The 26,051-nt window shown below is 42.1% G+C and overlaps 1 protein-coding gene across 7 annotated transcripts in view; it reads left to right on the forward strand.

Annotated features, from left to right (window-relative positions):
- Positions 1-26,051, forward strand: part of ELMO1 (engulfment and cell motility 1) — a 533,506-nt gene that overhangs the window by 364,351 nt on the left and 143,104 nt on the right. For all 7 annotated transcript variants that reach the window (XM_046020713.1, XM_046020712.1, XM_046020719.1 and 4 more), the window contains one exon: positions 12,950-13,086. In XM_046020713.1, the coding sequence (XP_045876669.1) occupies positions 12,950-13,086 (137 nt within the window). The remainder of the gene's footprint in view (positions 1-12,949; positions 13,087-26,051) is intronic.

Consider the following 26,051-nt stretch of genomic DNA (forward strand, 5'->3'; position numbering starts at 1 on the left):
ACCTGTTTCCACTATGATAGATGAATTTCACCTGTTTTGGACTTTAGATAAATAGGACCATATAGTACAATCTCTTTTGTCTAGGGCTCTTTTTGTTCAACATTATGTTTTCAATTCATGCATGTTACTGTATAGCATATTTTTAAAAAAAATTTCTTTATAGTAAATATGCTGCTATAGGAATAAGCTATAATTTATCTAAACTCTTAGATGGACATTTGGTTTTTCAAGTTTGGAACTATAACAAATAGTGCTGCTCTGAACTTTCTAATACATCTCCTTTGGAGTGCATATGTATGCATTCCTGTAGGGTTTACATGTTTGGGTAAAATAACCATGTCACACAGTATGACTGTTGTGGTCTAACTAAATACTAACATGGTTTTCAAAGTGGTTGAGCCAGTTTACACTTGCATCAGCAATGTGTTACAAATTCCATTTGTCCCACATTTTTATCCACGCTTAGGATTTTCTATCTTTTCATTGCGGCCATTCTGGTGTATCTCTGAAAGTATCTCATTGTTTAGACTTACATTTTCTTGGTGACTAAAAAAGCTGAGTATTTTTTCATGTGCTTATTGGCCACTTAGATATTCTGTTGTATGGAGTACATAATATACATTTTGCCCTTTTTTTTATTGGGTTGTCTCTCTTTTTCTTAATTGACTTTAAGGGGTATTTATATATGATGGGTAATAGTTCTTTGTCTGTTAATGTTGCAACTTTTCCTCCTACTCTGCGGTTGCCATCCTATTATATCTTTTGATAAATAGAAGTTCTTGATTTTAATATAATCCAAGCAAACCTTTTCATTCACATGAATGGTTTTTTTTTTTTGTTTTGTTTTTTTTTTTGGTCTTATTTAAGTAAACTTTGCTCACCTCAAGATCATGATTATATTCTCCTATATTATCTGGAAGCTTCATTGTTTTTCCTCTCACATTCAGAACTGTAATCCACTTAGAGTTGATATGTAGATGGTGTGAGGTAGGGAGTCATGATTTATTTTTTCCAGATGCGTATACAGTTGGCCCAGCACAGGGTTTTGAAAATCCATTGCAGTGTAACCTTTGTCATATGCCTAGTAACTGTATATTACAGGTCTGTATCTGGTTTATATTCCATTCCATTTTTCTGTTTTTCCATCTGTAGACTAATATCAAGGATAGAATGACTGTGTCATAGCAATTACTGTTTTTAATTACTGTAGTTTCATAATGTCTTTGCATCTGAAAGTATAATTTCTTCAAATCTGTTATTTTAGCTACATACAGGAATAATTATTTTGCTATTACATCTGGTAACAACGGGCATTCATTAAGTGCTTATTTAATTTCAATTAATAAATGAATCATGTATTGCTATACCTTTAATCCTAACAGCAATCTGATGAGATAGGAAGCATTGTCTTTTTTTTTTTTTTAATGAGGAAAATGGGGTCCGGGGGAGGTATAATTTGATCAAGGTCACATTGCTATTAAGTAGTGAGACCAAGTTTTGCAGCTGGGCCAGCCTTGCTCCTGAGATTCTGCTCGTTTATTAACACACATTGTGTTGCCTGGGATAGGCCTCAGCTCCCTCTTGCTGAATTGGCTGTCCTTTGGTGCTAGAGTGTGATTTTCAATCCTAACACTATAGCTGGTATTTTTTTTTCCCCCTCTCTCCATGTCCTTAAAAAAGGCCCATAGGGAAGGTGAACAATGAAGCACTGGATTAGCTACTGTGCGTCTTTTCAATGTGGATTTCATACTATTTTTAGGCATGATAGAGGATAGAAAAGAATATCTAGAGTTCTGTTAAACCAGGCTTTGGGAGCTGGAAAGAACTGAGCAGGTTTCAAGCCTCTGATCCCCTGTCCTGAAATAGTCTGGGTGGTAGCCTTTCTATTGGTGAAACTCGGCAGCGGCTGGGGAACTTCAAATTCTTTGCCCTCACTCTCCTCTTTTCACCTCTCCCACCTACAAAAGGTTCTGAACTTTCGGCATCTTCCCACACAGTACCAAGCCCCCAAAACCAAGCCATGAAAGAATATCAGGTCTAAAAATAGAAAATTCAAAGGCTACAGGGGTTAAGATTTTATGCAAAGGTAGAAAGGTATAAGTATACATTTGCATCTGAGAATTCATAAATATATTATCTAGACTGACCCTAGAGCCACAAATAATTCTGATTTGAATTTCCATGCTGGGGATAACTAGTAAGATTTTATAGCCGCTCTGGCAGTTTTCATGTATTAAATGCTTTTGTGTGTATATGATTTATTCCCTTCTTCCTGCAGCTCATAATTTTAAAAGAAATACCTTTAAACCAGTGCTTATTTCTTTTTGGTAAAAATAATCAGAATTTACCTAATGCTTCCCAAATCTGTGTCCCTCCGGTCACCTGCAAATGGGTTCACGGTCTCTCCGAACATGACAAGGGTCATAGATAGCATGGAACAGAGCTTTCCAGAATCTCACAAATTCTATATATCTTATAAAATTCCTGTAAAATAGCAGAAATTTTGTGCATTTGCCTGGGTCATCTTGTCATTCTTGCTATAGTCAGGTAATTTTTTTATGTAATGGTCTGCATTAGGTGATATTAATAGGTTGAAAGGGTATAAAACTATCTAACAATTTTCTTATGAAAGACAGAATAAGTACTAGTCATCAAATATTTTCCAAGCCTAGCAAATGCCATTTCTTTGTAGTTTCAAGTTTTTATTTAAATTCCTTTTAGTTAAGCAAATGCCATTTTGGTGCCTTAACACTCTAAACGAAATGTGTAGCCATCCTGTCATTCAAAGAAATAATAATTAAGGAAATAATTCTAAGTTCATTGCAGGTGCAAACTCCAGGTTGTAGAATTGTTGTTGGGCATTAGGGAGTCGAAAATATATTATCTGGTTGTGCATGGATGTGTGTGTGTGTGTAGTCTGAGAATTTTTGACTTGGCGGGAACTTTACCAGCCCGTCTCATTTATAGGTAAGAAATCTGGATCCCAGGGAGCTGAGATGACCTTCTGAAGGTTATGAGCTGCACTAAAACCCATTCTCTGTACTCCTCTTTCATTGTTTCCTCGCTATACCGTGGTAGTCCTTGTTCTCTGAGACTCCAGTGACAATCCCTGCTTCATTTCGCATTATCTGATGGAAAATAGGAACAAATCTACTTTGAAAGGCAAAGTGTGACAAAAGTGTATGGCATTCTTATTTTTATTTTTAACATATGTGCATGGATTATAGCTGCTTTCAAAGCTGGCCTATTTATAAATGAATTCAGTGTCAGCAAATTAATAAGAACCCATTTTACCCTCAGCCCTGAAAATACCTTCGTATTCCAGACTTGAAACACCATTAAGTTGAATCTGTTTTACAAAGTAGAATCTCATTGTGTTAAAAATAGTGTGCTTAAAAACAATTTGGTTTTTGAAAAGTCTTACTATTTTTGTCCCATTGAAAGTCTCTCTGTAAATTTCATTTATAAAATCATTGCCTAGTAATTCAACATTCTTTTTCGTTAGTGTTTTATTTTTAAAAAAACAGTAATAGCCCTCACCCTCTGTGTTTTTGCTTGTTTGTTTAAGCCTCTGAATTAAGGACCTCATTCTTGAGACGAGATAGACTGGCCTGGGGTCCACCTGATCCCCGGGAAACATCACCATTCTGTAGCCTCGCCCCTGTATTGGGCTTGCTTCTTACCGTCACCGTTTCCAGTGAATCTACTCTTGTTGTCCCCAGTTTACAGATGAAAGGAATGAGGTATTGACTGGTGAAATGACTCACCCAGGTGGCTCAGCAGTAGTGGAAGAACCAGGATTTGAACCCAGCCGTCTGGCTCCCAGTGTCTTCACCTCCTTTCTGCCATCATGAACCCTTGGGCAATCCGTTTTGCCTTCCTCACGGCTCTTAACTACAAAGAGAGGAAAGCAGATCAGACAGTCTGGATGGGTTCTGCTTGATAATTCTCAATCTTGAATATCTACAATCTGAACATTGTAGAGAAAAAAATATATTCGTATTTAATGCTTTTTCCTTGCCTCTAATACTGGAATATCCTTAAAACAAGGAGTCGTGAATCCCAAAGTACATCAGAATCTTTTCATTGTTTTCCCTGTAACATGTCAAGGAACAAATTGTTTTTGATTTATTCTTACTGAAGTGCAGTTGACATACAATATTGTATTAATTTCAGATGTACAACATAGTGAGTCAACATTTATATACATTACAAAGTGATCACCATGATAAATCTAGCTACCATCTGTCACCATACAAAGTTGTGACATATTATTAACTTTATTCCCTGTGTTGTACGTTGCATCCCCATGTCTTATTTATTTTACAACTGAGAGACGTTTGCCTATTCCTCACTGCAAAGGATGAGTCTTTTGAAGAAGTTTAGGATAGGGCTCCAGGGTGGCTCAGTCATTGATGTGTCTGCCTTCGGCTCAAGTCATGATCCCGGGGTCCTGGGATCAAGCCCTGCTTCAGGCTCCCTGCTGGACGGAGAGCCTGCTTCTCCCTCTCCTTCTGCCTGCTGCTCCCTGCCTTGTGCTCTCTCTCTCACTCTCTCTCAAATAAATCAATAAAGTCTTTAAAAAAAATAAAGAATGTGAGGATAATGTCATGGAAGTCCCTTCATGTGGAGGGTATAGACTTGTCTCTGGTGAGGTAATGCTGGGTTTGCTTACATGCCCTGTCACAGCAAGTGACTTAATTTCACTATTCTCAGTGTCCTCCTCTGTGAAATACGGATGGTAACAGGAACTTTGCTATTACTAAGGATTCAGAGTTGGGACAGGCGAAGTTCTTACAACAGTGGCCAGCATCCAGCTTCTGGTAACTGCTGGCTAGTACTGTTCTGATAGCTCAGCTCCTCTGGTCACCTTTATTCTCATGAAACCTCCAATCAAACTGTATTTCCCAGTGCTGCCACTTCTCACTAGGAACACAGGACTGCTTGTCAGTCTCAGGGGTCGCTCCAGACGTGCACGCATCCTGATGCTGACTCCATCCTGCTGTTAGCCACGGCCCTCGTCCCACTGTTCTTCAGTCCCTGAGGCCTCTGGTTTCAAAACACAAAAGGCAAAGGGAAGTCGGGTACTTCCTCCTGTATCCTTCCTGTGTGACTCCCGTTCTCCCAGCCTCCAGCGCTTGCCCCTTCCTCCCTCGCCAGAAGGGGGAAGGAACTGTGTCCTCCCCTCGTACACTGACTTCTGGGGTCTGGCCTTCTGTCGAGGGGCTGTCCCACTGTTTACTTTTTAATGAACCATTAGCAGCATTTCTCTCATGACCGCTTGAAAAGAGCCTGTGAGATTTGGATATTATTTGGAGGTTTGAAGGAGTGGATGGAAACTTAGATTTAAGGGGTCTAAGGCCCAGCATCTGCCAGACACTCTGCCCTCTCCAGCCCCAGGAGGTAACTAGTAGTGCATTCTTCTTATGGCTGAGGAAGCTGGGGAGAGAGATGCTCGCATCCCCGACCCAGTGAGAACCTGAATCGAAACTCACCTGACTCTGAAACGTATGTTCTTTTCATTATGTGACACAGTGGGAAGGAGCCAGGTGCTATTTTTCTCTGAAGACAGTGTTGATCTGCCAGGGATGATGGGTACATGTATACTCAGCATGCAAAATTTCAGCTTTAGGGTCTGAATACCCCAGAGGATTTTGACATAATCTATGAGAACGATTAGCTGATGCTACCCCCTGCCCATCAATAGGACCCCAGAGACCATTCACCAGATTTTTTCCTCTTCCTTTCCTTATCTCCTAGAAATGTTCAAGTCTTTAAGAAGCCACATAGTACACTGATAATGATGATAAAAATAATATTTAATAGCCACTGTTTACTAAATCCATCTGTGTGCTCGGTATCTTATCACATACTTTATATACATAAGCTAATTTGATGATTATAAATTTTTTTTTTTTTTTTTTTTTTTTTTTTTTTTTTTTTTTTTTTTTTTCCCCCTTTTATTAATTTTTTCAGCGTAACAGTATTCATTCTTTTTGCACAACACCCAGTGCTCCATGCAAAACGTGCCCTCCCCATCACCCACCACCTGTTCCCCCAACCTCCCACCCCTGACCCTTCAAAACCCTCAGGTTGTTTTTCAGAGTCCATAGTCTCTTATGGTTCGCCTCCCCTCCCCAATGTCCATAGCCCGCTCCCCCTCTCCCAATCCCACCTCCCCCCAGCAACCCCCAGTTTGTTTTGTGAGATTAAGAGTCATTTATGGTTTGTCTCCCTCCCAATCCCATCTTGTTTCATTTATTCTTCTCCTATCCCCCTCCCCCCCCATGTTGCTTCTCCATGTCCTCATATCAGGGAGATCATATGATAGTTGTCTTTCTCCGATTGACTTATTTCACTAAGCATGATACGCTCTAGTTCCATCCACGTCGTCGCAAATGGCAAGATTTCATTTCTTTTGATGGCTGCATAGTATTCCATTGTGTATATATACCACATCTTCTTGATCCATTCATCTGTTGATGGACATCTAGGTTCTTTCCATAGTCTGGCTATTGTAGACATTGCTGCTATAAACATTCGGGTACACGTGCCCCTTCGGATCACTATGTTAGTATCTTTAGGGTAAATACCCAGTAGTGCAATTGCTGGGTCATAGGGTAGTTCTATTTTCAACATTTTGAGGAACCTCCATGCTGTTTTCCAGAGTGGTTGGACCAGCTTGCATTCCCACCAACAGTGGAGGAGGGTTCCCCTTTCTCCACATCCTCTCCAGCATCTGTCATTTCCTGACTTGTTAATTTTAGCCATTCTGACTGGTGTGAGGTGATATCTCATTGTGGTTTTGATTTGTATTTCCCTGATGCCGAGTGACGTGGAGCACTTTTTCATGTGTCTGTTGGCCATCTGGATGTCTTCTTTGCAGAAATGTCTGTTCATGTCCTCTGCCCATTTCTTGATTGGATTGTTTGTTCTTTGGATGTTGAGTTTGCTAAGTTCCTTATAGATTTTGGATACTAGCCCTTTATCTGATATGTCGTTTGCAAATATCTTCTCCCATTCTGTCAGCTGTCTTTTGGTTTTGTTAACTGTTTCCTTTGCTGTGCAAAAGCTTTTGATCTTGATGAAATCCCAATAGTTCATTTTTGCCCTTGCTTCCCTTGCCTTTGCCGTTGTTCCTAGGAAGATGTTGCTGCGGCTGAGGTCGAAGAGGTTGCTGCCTGCGTTCTCCTCAAGGATTTTGATGGATTCCTTTCTCACATTGAGGTCCTTCATCCATTTGGAGTCTATTTTCGTGTGTGGTGTAAGGAAGTGGTCCAATTTCATTTTTCTGCATGTGGCTGTCCAATTTTCCCAGCACCATTTATTGAAGAGGCTGTCTTTTTTCCATTGGACATTCTTTCCTGCTTTGTCGAAGATTAGTTGACCATAGAGTTGAGGGTCGATTTCTGGGCTCTCTATTCTGTTCCACTGGTCTATGTGTCTGTTTTTGTGCCAGTACCATGCTGTCTTGATGATGACAGCTTTGTAATAGAGCTTGAAGTCCGGAATTGTGATGCCACCAACTTTGGCTTTGTTCTTCAATATTCCTTTGGCTATTCGAGGTCTTTTCTGGTTCCATATAAATTTGAGGATTATTTGTTCCATTTCTTTGAAAAAAATGGATGGTATTTTGATAGGGATTGCATTAAATGTGTAGATTGCTTTAGGTAGCATAGACATTTTCACAATATTTATTCTTCCAATCCAGGAGCATGGAACATTTTTCCATTTTTTTGTGTCTTCCTCAATTTCTTTCATGAGTACTTTATAATTTTCTGTGTATAGATTCTTAGTCTCTTTGGTTAGGTTTATTCCTAGGTATCTTATAGTTTTGGGTACAATTGTGAATGGGATTGACTCCTTAATTTCTCTTTCTTCAGTCTTGTTGTTGGTGTACAGAAATGCAACTGATTTCTGTGCATTGATTTTATATCCTGACACTTTACTGAATTCCTGGACAAGTTCTAGCAGTTTTGGAGTGGAGTCTTTTGGGTTTTCCACATATAGTATCATATCATCTGCGAAGAGTGATAGTTTGACTTCTTCTTTACCAATTTGGATGCCTTTAATTTCTTTTTGTTGTCTGATTGCTGAGGCTAGGACTTCTAATACTATGTTGAATAGCAGTGGTGATAATGGACATCCCTGCCGTGTTCCTGACCTTAATGGAAAAGCTTTCAGTTTTTCTCCATTGAGAATGATATTTGCAGTGGGTTTTTCATAGATGGCTTTGATAATATTGAGGTATGTGCCCTCTATCCCTACACTTTGAAGAGTTTTGATCAGGAAGGGATGCTGTACTTTGTCAAATGCTTTTTCAGCATCTATTGAGAGTATCATATGGTTCTTGTTCTTTCTTTTATTAATGTGTTCTATCACATTGATTGATTTGCGGATGTTGAACCAACCCTGCAGCCCTGGAATAAATCCCACTTGATCGTGGTGAATAATCCTTTTAATGTACTGTTGAATCCTATTGGCTAGTATTTTGGCGAGAATTTTTGCGTCTGTGTTCATCAAGGATATTGGTCTGTAGTTCTCTTTTTTGGTGGGATCCTTGTCTGGTTTTGGGATCAAGGTGATGCTGGCCTCATAGAATGAGTTTGGAAGTTTTCCTTCCATTTCTATTTTTTGGAACAGTTTCAGGAGAATAGGAATGAGTTCTTCTTTAAATGTTTGGTAGAATTCCCCTGGGAAGCCGTCTGGCCCTGGGCTTTTGTTTGTTTGGAGGTTTTTGATGACTGTTTCAATCTCCTTACTGGTTATGGGCCTGTTCAGGTTTTCTATTTCTTCCTGGTTCAGTTGTGGTAGTTTATATGTCTCTAGGAATGCATCCATTTCTTCCAGATTGGCCAATTTGTTGGCGTAGAGTTGCTCATAGTATGTTCTTATAATTGTCTGTATTTCTTTGGTGTTAGTTGTGATCTCTCCTCTTTCATTCATGATTTTATTGATTTGGGTCCTTTCTCTTTTCTTTTTGATGAGTCTGGCCAGGGGTTTATCAATCCTATTGATTCTTTCAAAGAACCAGCTCCTAGTTTCATTGATTTTTTCTATTGTTTTTTTGGTTTCTATTTCATTGATTTCTGCTCTGATCTTTATATGATTATAAATTTTTAAGTTCATATATTTTATAGATTTGGGGAGTTTCGTTGTCTAAGCTTACGTAGTATGCTAGTAACTATTATACAGTCCTGCTTCCTCATTCCTGCTTACTCCATGGCCTCCCATAATCCTGAGCGTGTGCTCTCTTCTGCTAATGTCTGTGTGCTTTCATGAGTTTAAGTTTCCATATCAGTAATTCTGTATGTCTAAGAGTAATGGAAAACCTGAAAACAGTGATTTAAATCGTAAACAAAGAATTCCTTAGGAGGTCGGTTCGTGGTCGGTGTGGTGATTTCACAGTGTCCTCTGGAACTCCTCCTAAGTCTCTATCTAGGGGACAGCCCTCACTTTCATGGTGACAGAATGGCTGCAGGAGCTCCAGTCATTACTGGACATGAAGTTGTGTTCTGAACTTGAAGAAGTTGAGGTGTGAATGCAGAAGCAAAAGGAACAAGACAGTCAAGTATCTCTCCTCTTTCAAAGGTCTTTCCTGGAAACTCTGCCCAGCACTCTCCTTGTATCTATCACTGGTTCGGGGTGGGTCACAATGATCACTCTTAGTTATAAGAGAGACTGAGAAATGTACTTTTTTTTGGGTGGGTGCATTATTGCAGTGAACAAAATTGGGGCTTATTAACATGGAACCCAACCCGCTAATTTCTTGAAGTAAGTTTAAATAAATTCATCAAGTGTCACTCTTCCCCAGTGACTCTCTAGGGGAAACTAGGAGTATTCCAAGGCTGAGAATATCTTGAGAAGATGAAAGGGTTAGTTCAATAGAAACTTTAACCAGGTAGACTGTGTCTTAAGTATTCAAGAGCGTTGTCAGGAAAACAGCTTGACCCAACCCAAGGAAAGGGGAAGTAAGGTGCGTAAGAGGAGTGTAACCTGGTGATTTGAATCTTACACCACTTGGACTGGGACTAGTAGGGGGAAAGCAGAGGAATCTTAGATTCTAAATATACCCTAAGTGTTAATAGTTAAGGTCATGCCACTTGTAAGATTTTACTTCATAAATATCTTCTGTGGATGTAAAAGCAACTCTTTCATATTTGTGTTGGCTGGGTGAGGTGCAGTAGAAGCAGCGTTAATTGGGGAACAATCAGGAAATAAATATAACCAGACAGTGACGGGCTTTGATGATGGGAGTCGGAATCCCAGCTGTACCACTTACAAGCCTTGTGACCTGGGACCTTTGGGAAGTCACCTAACATTTCTACGTCTCCTATTTCTTGTTTAAAAAAAAAGAAAAGAAAAGAAATAGACGCACTCTTCCTCACTTGCTTCTTTAACAACTAACGACTTAGAGCCCAGTGCCTGACCCAAGGGGGTTGCGGTGATGTTCCTGCTGTTGGTACTGTCACACCGCACAGTGTGTTGTCCAGCAGCAGGGGCTGGCTGTGTACTTGCTGTGAGCCCCTCGGGAGGGGGTAGAGGAGTAGGTCAAGATCCCAGTTTCTCTGGAGGGAGCAGTGCGAGAGAATCTGGGAGAGTGGGTGGGGAAGGTAATTCCCAAAGCAGCAGTCACAAGGAAATGTCCTGAGCTCTTATCAACTAAGGCAGGAAACCTACTGGGTCAACTAAACTGCAGGTTTCAAATGCTCATTTGGGTCCTGCTAAAGAAAGCTCATGAAGGGAGGTTTAATTTCTCCACCTTTTACCTTCCTTATATATAAAATGAAGATAAGCATAGCGACTACCTCCCCGGTTGTTGTGAGGATAACACCAGTAGAGCCCCTGGGCACATGATAGGTACCCAATAAATATTCTCTATTATTCATGATGTTTCTTCCCTCTTCACCTAAGTAAGAGTAGGGCTCGTTGGTCTCAGTTTTGTCTGGTTATCTCGGCTTCAGTAATCCCATAAAAACTTTAACTAGATCATAAAGTCCACGTATAATCACACTGGGCCCCAAAAGATATTGTGATAATGTGATTAATAACGAGTTCTTGGATGGCAGTCGTGTTTTAGAGCGCTGCCGTGGACTTGTAAATTCCACTGGCTTCAGTGCTTAGGAAAGAGAGACTGACAGCTCATTGCCCCGGGGAGCAAACACACAATCGGCCTGTGTTTACGTTCCAAGTTCTTTAAATAGCTTTGTGTCCCAGGTCAGAACTTCACTGTCTCCATTTTTCTGCCAGTGACACAGGCTGGGGGTTGGGGTGACATATGTTCTTGCAGCTCATTTCTGAGATGGGAACGGGCTTGACTAGGAACTGGGTTGGGTGGGGGAGGCGGGGAATCAAAGAACAGCCTGTGTTCTTAGAAATGACACACCAACCCTTCGTTCGTTACCATCACCTTGTTTCATGTTTCCAACAACATCTGTCCTTTTAAAGCACTTTCCTGTGAGTCATGTCATTTGATCCTCTCCAAAACCTATGGAGATGGACAAGGAGATGTCATTAACATTTTTTAGTTAAAAAAAAAAAAAATGAAGGCTCAGAAATGTAAAGGGACTTGCTGCTGATTGTCACAGGCTGGAATTGAACCCAAATCTCCTATTCTCAGAACCAAACCTTTCCTGTGTAACTGCACGTTGCTACTAGCCTGCGTCCTTACCTCGTCTAGAAGAAAACAGCATTTATGTATCTTCGTATCTACCCATCTAGAAGTCTGGAATCCACCAAGATAGAAGAGGCTGGTGCATTGTAGCTTACGGCCCAGCCAGAGCAGAGCATGTTCCCTTAGGTTTGCTTAGGGCTCACGTGCAGGGGTCTGTACCAGAAGATTCTTTCCAAGTGGAAGCAACCACATGGCAGGCACAGGGCTTTCTGCACATACAGAAGGTCTTTGCTATAAACCCTGCTCCAGCCCTGCCCCATCCTCCACTCCTGGCCTTGAAATTATGCTCTTTGGAAACTTGAAGACTAATTGTCCTTTAGAGAGATTCCAATTCAAATAGGAATTCTTTCACTATACATTAACAGGTTATATTAAAAACAAAACAAAATTTGAGTACTCTTTTGGGTAGGGGTTGATCACAAAACCTGGCTCCTTCCAGTGTCCTTATCCATGAGGAAGGAACCATGAAAGGCATTGTAAAGAGCCTATGAGATGGAGGTACGAGGACTGTGAAAGTGTAAGCGGCCCCCATATCAGGGAAGAGGAGGGTGGCTGGGGTCCTGGTCTGGGAAGGAGGAGAGAAGTAGGTACAGCTATAGAGCTCGGGGCGCTGGCTCTGACCCCGAGAAGCTCCTCGTGGGGAGGCATGAAGGCAGTCCGGCTGCTGTCATTGTTAGGTTCAGGACTGGACCGTGTGTGACCTCCAGAGCCATTTGGGTTTCTTTGACCTCCAGCCATCTGTGTCTGGGAATGTAAAACAAATGGTTAATGGCATCAGATGGTATATGATCTCAAATGTCCCCCCCGCTTACTGCCATAAGAGGGAAAAGAGCCCCCTGGAGAAATCATCAAGGATGTGATTTTCAAAGTTGCAATTAATTGTGTGCTCGGGAAAGCTCATCCTCTGCTAGTCATTCTGTCGAGAAAGGGGAAATTAAGGGTGATGGAACTGTGACTGAGAGGCCAGTTTGAATCGTCCTTTATAAGGTCAAAGACACAGACCCAGAGAACAAAAAATGTAAGAGTCCTGTTGTGGGGTAGGTGGGGAGCTAACCTCCTTCAGGCAAAATATGCGCCCAGGGATAGGTCTGACTGTCTGACCTTGGACTTCATAGTTGCATGGGGACTGTCCTTAGGTTGCTTTTTCAAAATGTCTTACGTCCACGGTGGCTTTGGCCAAACCTGCCTCCTATCCTCTCTTTGGGAGCCCTCCATGTGGCTGTGGACTCTCATTTCACTCTGCAAACTTTCTTACTTCCCTTCTCTTTCTTCCAGCCAGTGAGACCTGCAACGATTTCCACCCAATGTTCTTCACCCACGACAGATCCTTCGAGGAGTTTTTCTGCATCTGTATCCAGCTCCTGAACAAGACATGGAAGGAAATGAGGGCAACTTCTGAAGACTTCAACAAGGTAAGGTGAATCTGAGGCAGAGGCAGCAGTTTCCTGCATCCCCAACGGAGCCCCACCTCTGCGTCGTTCTTTAGCTCCCATACCTGTATGGACATGAGCTGTGTGTTGGTGGTGCTCTCATCTCTGCAAGGATAAGCCTAGAGCAGCCTTGTTCCCTTTTGGCTAACTAAACTGGAGCCACAAGTGGAGATCTTTTCTTGAAAAAATACTGTCTAGATTAATTTTTTTTGTTTAACGGCATTAGTCCAGGGTTCCGTGTTATGGCAGCATCCACTGGGGAAAAGGCCTCTCCCTCCACCTGTGTGGACGGCTGTTAGAGAAAAAATGAGATCAGGAAGTCTGCTCTGTCTAGGTGATGTGGTTTCTTTGCAGATTATGGATGTGTTGAGATAATCTGCCCTTTGCTGTGTCAAAAAGAGGTTTTATTCAAAAGCAAAATCTCTTTCAAGGAGTTGAGTTAAGTTTATATGACACTTCTTTTTCTTTCTTTCTTTTTTTTTTGGTTTATAGAAATCATTTGATTCTTTGAATGGATGTCTTCTTTAGTTTTCTGTGAAAGTATGAATTTTGTGCTTCTCTTTGTGAGTGAATGTTGGGTGACGAGAAGACTGTTGGCCAACTTAGTAGAAGCAGAAGTATCGTGTGAACTTTTCAAGAGAAACAAAATCTTTATACTTAGATAAAGGCCTTGTTGACCATAACCCATGGCCAGTAGTAACTGGTGGTTGGGACAGGCATATTGGGAGAGGTCTTTAGTAGCTTTCCTTTGCTACTGTTTCTGGATCTCGGTTTGATTGGCTCCGTCACCCATGACTGCTGACCTGCTTCTGGGGACATACCTGTTGCTAAGAGTCCAGAGATCAGATCACATGGTCGTCCTGTGGGGCATTCACAGCTGGTGAACAGAACATCAGAATTCCAACTGCACTTGATATTCTCATTGGTCTTTGCTTCCCTGTCACCTTTCCTCTGAACTTACATTCCATCCTTCTTTTCCACCATATTTCTGATTCATGGCCTCTTGAACTGATACTGGTTGAAAGGAAAGGAAATGAGGGAAGGGAAATACTACTCTTCGCCAAACCTCAGCTGGGTTCTAACCCGATCATCTCCATCAACATGATGATGGAGTGAAGCAAACCCATTCTGTCTTAGTCACCTTGGACCATCTATGTAGTTCATTGAAACAGGCCCCAGTGGCGCCCCTCTGTGGAGAGCCCTGATCTGCCGAGTCTGAAGCTGCGAGGGTCTAAGCAGCTATGCCCAAGAACAGGCATGACTGAAGAAGGGAAGTGAGGGAAAGAAATCCAGTAACACTGCAGCCTCCTAAGTTTACTTCACTTGATTATGAGGGACTTCCCCAAATCATCCCTGGGAAAGAGGAATAAAGGAGCAGGGAGATCTTTGTACAATCAAGCCAAAAAAAGTGGAGAGTTAAGTAGTCTCTGAAATGACAAAGGTCGCTTTGCCCCGGATCAGATTAACACTTCATCTACGTATTTCAGTGTTTCTGAAAGCCATCCAGTCCCCAGCTCTTATGTGTGTGGGACTGTTCTTTCAGGAGAAGGGGACCTCACTGGCTGTCATGTGCAGTGGCATCAGGTATCTGACTGCTTTCTGAGAGGATTTCATTCACCCTGCTTCTTCTGAATTACGGAAATCAGCATTTTTGTAAATGGTAATAATGCAAATATTATTGTTGGTGATTTATGCACAGATAAGGTATATGGAAAATATTTCCAAATTCCTGCAGAGGAATGGCTCAAGAGGGTTAGCGCTTAGACGCTTAAATCTGGCAGAACATACGGTTTTTTTAATGAAGCCCTGAGAATACATTGTTAGCAAAGGGAACCAGAGCCGTTGGTCCAGAGGAAGTGAGCGTGGCTGTTGGGTCTGTGTGGGTTCATCACGGCCAGGTCTTTGGGTCGGTGGTAATGATAGCCTTTTGTCCAGGTGAGGTCCCCAAAGTGTCACTCTGAAACTTTTTTCTTTCTTTCTTTTTTTTTTTTTTAAGATTTTATTTATTTATTTGACAGACAGAATCAGAAGTAGGCAGAGAGGCAGGCAGAGAGAGAAAGGAGGAAGCAGGCTCCCTGCTGAGCAGAGATCCCAACATGGGGCTTGATCCCAGGACCCTGGGATCATGACCTGAGCTGAAGGCAGAGGCTTTAACCTGCTGAGCCACCCAGGCGGCTCTGAAACTTTTTTCATAATGAACTTATGTGGCTGTAAAAACTGCCTTTGGTAAGACCTAAGGGCCAGGATTGGGGGATTGTTTCTTATTGTGGCCCTTGTGCCATCTTTGTGAATTGCCTACCAATCATAGAGTGAGCCTAGTGTCCTATACGTGCTGCCATGTAGTGATGGTGATTATGGCTGTGAACAGGCAGTTGGAAGCCTGAGAGGCAGAGGGTCCCACCCTATGTACACATATCCCTTGGTCAAGAATGAATACCAGAAGAGGGTTAGGGATGAGAATGACAAGGGCTTTCAATTTTCTACATGAGGTATTTTTGTTTTGTTTGCTTTTTTCTTTTTAAAATTACGCATGCCTTACTTCTATAACAGAAAAATCTATCCGTTACAAACTATTTTATCATGCATATACTAATTTTCTAGGGTTGCTTTCACAAATTACTACAGATTTTGTAGTTGAAATAGTGCAAGTGTACTCTCCCACAGCTCGGGAGCTCAGAAACCAGAAATGGGATTCATGGGTTAAAGTCAACGTGTTAGCAGAGCTCTGGTCCTTTTTTGCCACTCTAGAGGGGAAGCCATCTCTTTGCCTTTCCGGGTCCTAGAAGCAGGCTGTATTCCTTGGCTTGTGGCCCTTTTTATCTTAAAAACCAGCCAACAGCAAGTCCTGTCCTTCCCACGTCACACCTCATCACTCTGATCCTGCTTTGGCTTGGATCTTTCACTCTTTTGGACCCTGCGATTACCTTGGACCACCTGGATAATCCAGGGCAATCTTCCCTATTTTAAGGTCAACCAATTAAGAACCTCAGTTTTGTCTGCAACCTGAATTCCCCTTTGCCATATAGTGTAACATATTCACAGATTCTGGGGATTGGAATGTGGACATCTGGGGGGGGGGTGCATTTTTCTACCTAACATAACGTATATTGAGTTTGTAGGTGTATTGCATTGTATGTCTATCTGTGTGTATCCATTTAAAGTATTGAAATGTGGACAGATGAGCTTTTTGTTGTCTTATTTGCTGGTAGACCAGTATCCCAGTCAGAGTTCTGCTAGTGGTTGCTCAAATACGGATTTAACTATGTCCTTTTTCTTTTATGTCCCTGTTCTGCCTCTAGCAGGCTTTTGAAAAAAGATGGACCCTGTGTGAAGGCCTCTAGGCCAGTTCTCCCTGATTTTTTTCCTGCTGCTTGTCTATCAGCCACTGCCCTGCTTTGCCAGATAATAAATTGGAAAGGAGAGAAGAAGAATTGAAATTTTCATTAGTTCATTTTTTTTCTTGTTATTAACTTGGTAGCAGAAGCTATTGAATTTAGGAACAAATGTGGATTCGGTGTTATTGTTAGATTGAATGTTTTTCTTGTTTCTGAAGATTGTCCAAATTCGATTTCAGAATATCTTAAAAGAGCCCAACATGAGACACACTTTCTTTTGAACTTTCTTGGACACCGTCTCAGACTGTCACCACTTTGAACAGTAGCATGGATGGCGGATTTGCTTGTCGACCTACGGCCCGGGCTCTCTAAGAAGGGGCTTAGCTATCTGCCTTCTTCCGTTCATTACTGGAGAAGCTGTATTCCTCAATCCAAAATTCTGATTTTACAAATAATAACTAGATTCCAGCAGTTGCAGGAATTTCTTCTACAGCGCCCCTTGCTTGGGGCACTAGTTTGTAGATATCTAGTGCTTGGTAGTTAATGCTTCTGCTGGAAGGGAAGGTTTGGAGATGCAGCTGCCTTCTGGTTCCTCCAGCCTGGGGAAGCAGAAGATGGGATTTTTTTTTTTTTTAATTTATGTGAAAGAAGTAGAATTAGAGAGTGATTAAAATATTTATGCTTTGGAAAATGCTTTTTTCCAGTTTCCCAATATAGCAGTCTCTGCAGAATAATCCATTGATTCAGGCCATTGAGTTTGTATTCTGTTTTTGCCTTTTATTACCAATATTTTAGAGCATGCATTATTCATTTTTATGGGCATTAGAGAAGAGCTTAAACTGCAGCCGGATACCTCAGCACACAAGTGGCCCCGTAAACGTTTCATTGAAGCCCTCATTTTTTAAGCAGGGTAGGAAAGAAGACACAAGAGATTTGGGTATTTCAGGTATGGGAATCTCACTTAAAGCTTTTGTTGCAGACTGTGCCACTTTAGAAATTCTAGCAAGGCTATACACATCAAAATCGATATTTGTGTGGAACAGTGTTTCTCAACCTTGTCAACCTTGCCCAAACCTTAGAATCACCTGGGGGGCTTTGGAAACCTCTGTCATTCCAGTGCACACTTGCACAGCATAGCAGTTACTACCTCGGGGTGGGGGCAAAGCTCTCAGGAAGATTTTTCATGAAGGCAGATTGGATCACTAAGGGTGAATCACATCCACAGAAAGAGCATCAGTTGATACCCATAACACCAACCACCAACTAGTACGAATTGTGTGCATCGGTGAAGTAGTCCACCCATTGGTTTGTAAGGCCCAGGTTCTAACCCTGTTTCTGCTACTCAGGAACTCTATATGCCTGAAAATTAATTAAAAGAATAAAAAGTGGATACTAGTGTCCCGTTGCCTACTAAATTTAAGTAATACTAAATTTAATTTAGTGATACTCAATTTAAGTAATAAATGTAAAAATTCTTTGAGGAAGTAAAATGTCATATGCAGTTGTATTCTTTTTGTACATTATAAGATAAATCCTATGTATGAAAAATGAGTAAGTTGCCCTTTTCAAAAGAAAAAAAATTTTTTTGGCCATTACATTAAAAAACAAAGAAAAAAGGAACAGAGGTGTGGAAGGAAGGAAGGAAAGAAAAGGGAAGCAGCTTTTGTACCACAGATTGAGTTCTGAACTGTATGAACTTATTTAACTTTGGCAGAAATTGGGGTTCAATGGAAAACGTCATGCATTTGGGAAGAAATAACTTTATTAGGTACCTTAGTTTTCCATGTGACAAGCCATGGGCAGCAGCCTAAAAGTCAGGTTTCACAAAAGCTCAGGTACTTAATGGCTGGAGAGAGTTAAGGCTCTGTAGCTATTACCTCGCTGCACACAGACTCTCTGGGGATGTCTGAACCGTCTAGATACCTTCAAAATACTTGTTCATGGCATCGGTGTTACTTTCGATGTGATCAAAATCGCCATTAAAAACAAGATCAAATAACTTTGCCATGCTTTCAAATTGCCAAAATGAAAGAAACTAATGGTTTGAAAAATGTTGTCACTCTAGAGCAGAAGCACTATTTTGAAACTTGACCCAGCAGCGTAATATGCAAAGCACACTTGACAGAGGTTAGGATCTCAGGCTTGCAGATGAGAAGCCATCCCCTTAAAAGAGGAGAGCCTGTGCGCAGGGAGAACCCAGGCCCATCAGACAAAGCCGCAGCTGCCTCTGGCTAAGCTACGGGCTCCATCTGAGTCAGTGGGAGAAAATCTCAATTAGGAAGAATTGGAGAGCAGAACAGAGGAAACATCCTAGGAAGTCCCCTGGAAGATTATCCATGGAAAATAACCACTAACTAGTCACATCTAATGGATTATGGGGTGGCATCGAAAAGGGATCGTTTGAGAGCTTGAAGGCAGTGATTGCATGAATGAGAAAGAGAAATATGTTCACTCCCCGAACTGTTTCCAGCTTACTGACTTTCTGTGCATGCTTTTCAGGGGGCAATTATATATTCCGGAGTCCCCTTCCTAGGCCAGCTCAACTTCACAGTGGTGCAGAAGGCGCTCTCTGGTTAGCTGAGCTGGCCTAGGGAATGAAAGGTGGTCTGTAACTCTCGCCATGAATAAACATGAATCTCTTCATTTGCATGAGGCAGGTGACTGTAAAATATCTTGGAGCAAGTTGTGAAAGGCGGCTTTGTGCATCTGTGCCCAGGGGAAGCTGGGGAGGACTCAGTGTTGTTTATCTTCATTAGAATTCCATCTAGGGCTGCTGGTATTGATCTGGACCGGGCCTGGGGTAGCTAATAAAGTAGGTGTATGTTTTAATTGAAACATGAATATTTAAGTAGAGGAGAAGTCTTTTAAAGGGCCCCGATGTCGTACAAGGAGGTTATCCATTTTTCAGCTGTCTGGGCTGTTTACAAGTATTTATTCAAAAAGCTTCTCATGTTTCACAAAGGTCTTTAAGGTTTGACACAAAGGAAATCACACTTCCTGTAGAAGCAAATGCATTATACCAATAGATTTATTTTTTTTCCCCTTTGATGTTTCCTGTTAGATAGTAGAAAATGGTTTCGTGTGTGCACCGCGCACACACGTGTGTTTAAATGAGTGCTTTTAAGCTGTTCGCTCAAGGTATTGTTACCCTTTTTTTAATGGAGTTAGCCACTTCCACTGGGATAGGAATCCAGGAATGTCTAATACCGTCCTCATCAATATCATTTGTGCTATCTAGTACTGTCCTCATCAATATCAATTTTTTTTTTAAAGATTTCATTTATCCATTTAACAGAGAGAGAGAGATCACAAGTAGGCAGAGTAGCAGGCAGAGAGAGAGAGGGGGAAGCAGGCTCTCTGCTAGGCAGAGAGCCAGATGTGGGGCTCGATCCCAGGACCCTGGGATCATGACCTGAGCCGGAGGCAGAGGCCTAACCCACTGAGCCACCCAGACGCCCCCATCAATATCAATTTTGCTATCTAGAGACAGCAGAAAGACTGAAAAAGAGATCAGCTTTATGACCTTTTTTTTCAAGAGGTATCTTTTTAAAAAGACCCCAGTGGGTGTACTTTCAAAAAAGAAGTGTATTAATTGCAGGTAACATGGGCCTGACCAAGACAGGTGGCATGAGGTGTTATTTTCCAGACTCTTTTGCATTATCAACCCCCCAAGGATCTTTTTTTAGATCACCCTCCCTAATCACCCTCCCCCTGAGATTTTAATTATGCAAATACATTGTTATCTGTTTATATATTGTCTGTTTATCTGTGCTTCATACATTAAGAAAGTAAGATTTTTTTTTTTTTTTTTTTTTTTTTTTTGCTCCTCCAAGAACCAAATTTCTCCCCCTGGGGGCACAATCCCCTGCCCCACTGAGAAAGCCAGGTGGAGAAGAGAGAAGGAAGAGGCTGAGTCTGAGCATAGCAGGAGAGTCTGGGGACAGTCCTGGCTCAGGGGCTCCTCACCAGCGGTGTGTCCTAGGGCATGTCCTTCCGCCTCCAGAGCCCCTCTCACCTGTAAACTGGTAGCAGCAAAACTAACAACAAAAACAACAATGATAATAGTAACAGTGGTATTTCCCCAAATCACTGTGAGGATTAGGCCCTTAAAGGTTGGCTTTGTAAATTGCCCCATACAAATGTAAGGTGCTAGTGTCAACAGACAGAACCTAAATTGACAGTCGTTTGCACTTGGTCATGTAGTATAATTGAGCTGCTTTGATTTTCTAAGATAGTTTGTGCAAATACCTAGAAATAGAGATTTTCCCATTCCTCTGTGTGGAAACCCATTGAACTTTGGTTTGGCTGCAAAGGGAGACTGACTACAGCAGGGACAGTTCCCTAAATGAGGAGGAAGTTCTCTGTGTGCGTTCCTGCTGGCAAGGGATGTCCCCTGTGACTGAGGGGCTTACCGGAATCTCAGAGGCACAGCACACTGGGCCTTCAGGAGCCGCATAACTTCGGCTGCAAAACCTCTTGTGTAAGGAATTCAGCCCTGTGAGCCCTGGATTGCTCATCTGTGAGGTAGGATGGGAATGACTGTCCCTAGGTGGGCTCTGAGCCCTGGACCATGTCCGGCAGATAAACTACTCAGCTCAGTCCAGCCTGGAGCAAACCCTAAGTGACACCAGCTTCTAACTGCGGCTTCTAAATGCCTCTGAAAAGGAATGAGGCCAGTCATGGCAATGTTGATGGTGAATGTTTTCAGAAAAAGACAAGCTTCTCCTGTGGATTTAGTGTTAAACTCCGGATAGGAGCCAAAACCCCCACCTGCTGGTCCACACCAGAGGCTAGTTGCTCTCTCCATCTCTAGCACAGAGCAGAACACACATCCCAGCACGCTGTCTTCGTGGTGCCACCCACACAGGATCTGTGCGACACTCGTGAGAAACAGGGTAAGGGAGGGGTCATCATAAAGTGGTCCATTTCCAGGGACTGCTCTGGGTCATGCGTTTGATAGCCCAGCTGTATCTCTTTATGAAGGGATTGTATCCGGAATCACACAGAAAGACTTAGGTTTTGTTGGCTCTGTTTATGTAATTTCTCTAAGAAATGGTAAAACTGTTTAAAATTTGTTTAAAGATTAACTGTTAGGTTTAGTTGGCTGCAAACACTGCTAGCGTGTTTTGCTTTCTTGACATTTGCCATAACTGGAGCGTGTTTAGAAAGGATAATTACCGTGATTGAGTCTGATGAGTAATTTCGGAGAAGCCGTGACGATAGGAAATATACGTCTCGGAGGTTTCTCCGCATGCAAGATCCTTATTTCCGAAGTCTTCCTAGAGTCAGTGTATCTTTCTTTGTATGTGTAACATGTGCTAAGCTGACACTTGCCAATTATAAGACAAAAAGAATCGATAGGTTCTTCTGCTGGGCGGCAGTAAGCTACATCAGTCCCTTGGTCCAGCTGCGGACCATCCCCGCTCGTGGAAATAATGACGCCTCTAAGTTAGCTGCCGTGCCTCACTCTGTTCAATGACTTATGAAACTTCTTCCCCTTTTGTTAACTACACTTTGGGGTGCCACATGAGTTGTGAGCTGCTTCTGACCTGAATTCCATATTCCATTGTGGATTGTGTTAGGGATTTCATAATGGCACAGAAATCATTTTATTAGTCTATGTCCAATTAAAAGGAAATTGCCTACGTTTTAAGTAAGGCATAATGAGATCTAGACATTTTAAATTAAAGGGCACATACGAATCAAAGTTGGATTGCTAAGAAGAGCATCATTAGATGGGGATCGCTCGCGAAATACGAGCCCTCCTTGATTTAAAAGAAAATATTTATCTTGAAATTGCGGAGAAAATGACGTGCTATGGGGGTTGAGAACAGAGCTGTAGGAAGGGTATGTTTCCAAGGGAGGGTGGGAGAATGTAAAGGGGCTATCATGTGGGTGCTCTTTATTGCCAGCTCGGGGTGCCAGATGGTAGGAAGAGGCAAGGGATGGAAGGCAAAGGGGAGGGGTGCCCCAGATGAGACGAGACGGGGAATCAGAATGAGAGTGTAGTGTCAGAAGCCATTTGTTAGGACTCCAATATAAGAGCTGGGAGAACCGAGAAGATCTCAAGTGAAATTTCTAAATACCGCCTGCAAAAATACCAGACCTAGGAGGTCAAAAGTTTAAAAATACATTTTGTTACTTAAATGTGTATGTAATCTAAGTTCCTTCTGTGGCTGTGCGGGTTTTTCAAAAGTGTGCTTTATAGCTGGGCAGCTGTGCATGAGCAGTCCCCCTGGACTAACCGGATAGGAGCCAAAACCCCCACCTGCCGGTCCACACCAGAGGCTAGTTGCTCTCTCCATCTCTAGCACAGAGCTGAGCCATTAGGCCAAGGAGGTCAAAAGCAGGAGCAAAGATGGGGAGGCAAGAGGATGTTACCAAAGCTAGGCTGAATTTGTTATGGAGAGAAAAAGACACAGGGAAGCTTGAATTTGAGAGTTGAGAATTCCAAACTTATAGTTTCTTCTCCTCTCCTCCTCTTGCCCCTCCTTTTGTTGTTTCCATGTGTTTCCCATGCAGTTCTGTTGAAATGAAAAACAATAGTAGGTGCTCAGTGAAACTGTGTGGGAGGAAGTCATTTAGGCAGGTGGATAATTCAGATATCATTCCTTCACAGGCCCTATATCTTCCCTGGGAAAGTTCTCAAGCCGGCCATTGTCACTTATGGCAACAACGTCCTCAGATGTCCCTCAAAGGATCCCCTTGCTCTGGCCCTATGAATAATACCGTGACCCTGGAACTTACCACAATGAACTGCAGTTTAATCCTCTGACTCATTGAGAGCAGAGCCTGGCTTTTTTCTGTATTCTCAGGATCTACTCAGTGCCTGGGAGGGAGACAGTACTCAGTGTTAATATCCCACGACCACCCTCCACACAGCACGGCCACGTCAGTGTTCCATATCTTGGTGAATCGTGTCACTGTTTAAACTACACTTCTAATGCTGTCCATTCTTTCAACAAATATTATTTTGTGTCCATGACACAGAAAGCATGGTGCTAGACACTGGGAATACAGGTGGGTTCTGCCTTCATGGAGCTGGTAGTCCAGTGAGTTTCTGTTTGGAAGTTTACAGGCTGGTTCCTCTTTGTGAAACCAATCAGCAGCCAAAGTCACTATAATCACCGTAAGATCCTCTGCTTTCTCATTATTGCCTTCTCTCAGATCTTCCTCTTTCCTCACTCCATATCTGGTAGGTGGAATGGCTGGTTGCAGTTCCTTACTGCTCCACAGGAGTCCTTGCCAGAATCTGAGGGAGTGAAGCCTGTTTCCCCTGCCCTTTAACTTTTGACGTGGGCTGGTCAGATGATCACAAATGTGCAATGAGCAGAGGCCTGAATATTGCTTGTGTGGTTGGTTTGGGTTCTTGCACTTCTGCCTTCATCATGAGATGAGGGATGTACCCTGGGTGGCCACTGCCCCTAAGTGTAGGTCTCAGAATGAGGCATATGGAGTCGAGTTTCCCCAGTCAGCCCCCAGAATTACAACTCAAAACTGCCACCTCAGCTGACCGACAGACCTGTGAGTGTGAGAAGAACTTGTTGGCCGTTGGGATTATTTGTTACACAGCATTCATGTAGCAGTCACTGACTGAGACACTAGCTGTTGCAGTAACTTATCTCCCAACTCTGAAACCTTCCCAATTTCCAAACCTCCTCCAACACACATCTGACCATTTCACTGTTGCTTTTAATCCATCTGTGCCTGTCCCTTGCCTGCCTCATAAAGTTTCACAGCCTTAGCAAGATGTTTAGGTTTCTCTTTAATTAGCCTAATGTAGCTTTCTTGCCTCATCCTCTTTTCTTCACCCTGTGCCTGCTCTAAGCTCTACACATTATGAAGTGCCCACAATTCCTTGTGTAAGCGATAGTACTTTCATATCACAGATACGGGTTCACCCTCCTTCCTCCATCTGCTCACTGAAATTCTGTTTTAAGATTTTACACATGGCCACCTCATCGTTACCACCTTGGATGATTATCATCTCCATTTTTCATTTAGAATGAAATTCTGTACACTTGCCCCCATGACATGGAAGTCTGAACTTCTTTTGGAAAATATCTTCTAGCATATTGTAGTAGTCATTCATTTACAAGCTTGTCTTTCTCAATTAAATCACTATAGCATTGGGAGCAAAGAACTATAGCTTTAACTCTTAATATTCTCCAGATGTTGTTGAAATAGGATCTGCCCAATTACTTTGGGTTGGATATCAAATGAATAAATGGCCAGAAATGTGTAATTCACACATTATTTAAAACAGTCCACATAGCCAGTAAGCTGAATTAATTTATACTGTTTTAATATGGGATGGTCATTCTTGTAATTCCTGGAGACCATAGGTATTCTCTAGTTCTACAGAATGAAGAATTCTCTTGCCCAAAATGCCAGTAGCTCTTAATGAAAAATCCTTCTAGACCTTTCAGTTAGAATCTCTTCTTCAGATGTCAGTACTTGGAGGGAATTACAAAATGATTTTGCCATTCCTTTCTTAACAAAAATGGCAGTAGTAATTATCTTTCCACCTACATAACTTTATATAAGGTGAATGAAAGCCTCAAAGACATAGAACAGTCACAAAATAAACTGAGTTTCTCTTTTCTGAGGAGAGTGGTTGGATCCCCTCATTAAAAAAGAAATCCCCCTGTTTCATTTTTCCCCCTTCGTCTTGACCCACATATGCTGGCCATTTGGGGAGTAGTCTGTTTTCCAGCATTCTTCTTTCCAGGCCAGTGGGGCAGATAATGTCAATAATGGTGTTTATCCTTTCACAGGATGGCTACTGAGAGACCTTCAGTGCAGAGAACAAATGTGCTTGCTGGCAGTCCACCCATTTAGGTGACTGCTGTCTCCCTGAGCACACCCACCTGCCTGTGTAGCAGCCACATTAAATAGTAAATGTGAGCACACCATGTCATTCACAAAAATTGTCTTTTATATTTTACCTTTACCTCCCAAAGTGCTCTTAAATTAGAAAAAAAATTGCATTTTCCAAGAGTGTCATAAGAGTAGGGAGATTTGATTCGTGCCACAGTGATTGTGTGTTTTAGGTGCTGGAGGCGATCAATCCCAAGAACTTTTCAGGTCCTAATTTCCTTATTTCTCTTTCACATTTCCATTTGCGTGGCTTGGCTGGATCTGAGGTGTATGGCATATGGCTTTTTGCTGCTTGAGCTGCCATAGAAGTGAATGTCACTGGCATATAATGCCAGATTTCCATTTTGTGAATCACAGAGCATGAGATTCTGTCCAAAAGCTCCCAGGCCACTAGGAGTCCTTCTAGCAGAAGCAGAAAAGGGTAATACCCATGCCTCAGAGATGCTGTTCGTATTAAAATGTGTCTGTCATGATAAAAGTGCATATAAAATGGAGATGCTCTTGCCCCCGAGTATGTTGAAAAAAGCTGCTTTGGCTTGTTTTATTGTGGTCAGCTCACCAGGCAACTCTGGATTTTTGCTCCCAAGCCTCAACTCAGCAGACCCTGGTCCATCAAGGATGTAGAGCTGGTGTTGAATTTTTTCACGTAGATAAGAATTCGCTTGTGCACATACCAGAAAAATAAGGCTGTGAGCAAAAGATATCGATGGTTTTTGGATGCAGTTTACCAGC

This window comes from Meles meles, chromosome 10 (assembly GCF_922984935.1).
Source record: "Meles meles chromosome 10, mMelMel3.1 paternal haplotype, whole genome shotgun sequence".
Taxonomy (NCBI): Eukaryota; Metazoa; Chordata; class Mammalia; order Carnivora; family Mustelidae; genus Meles; species Meles meles.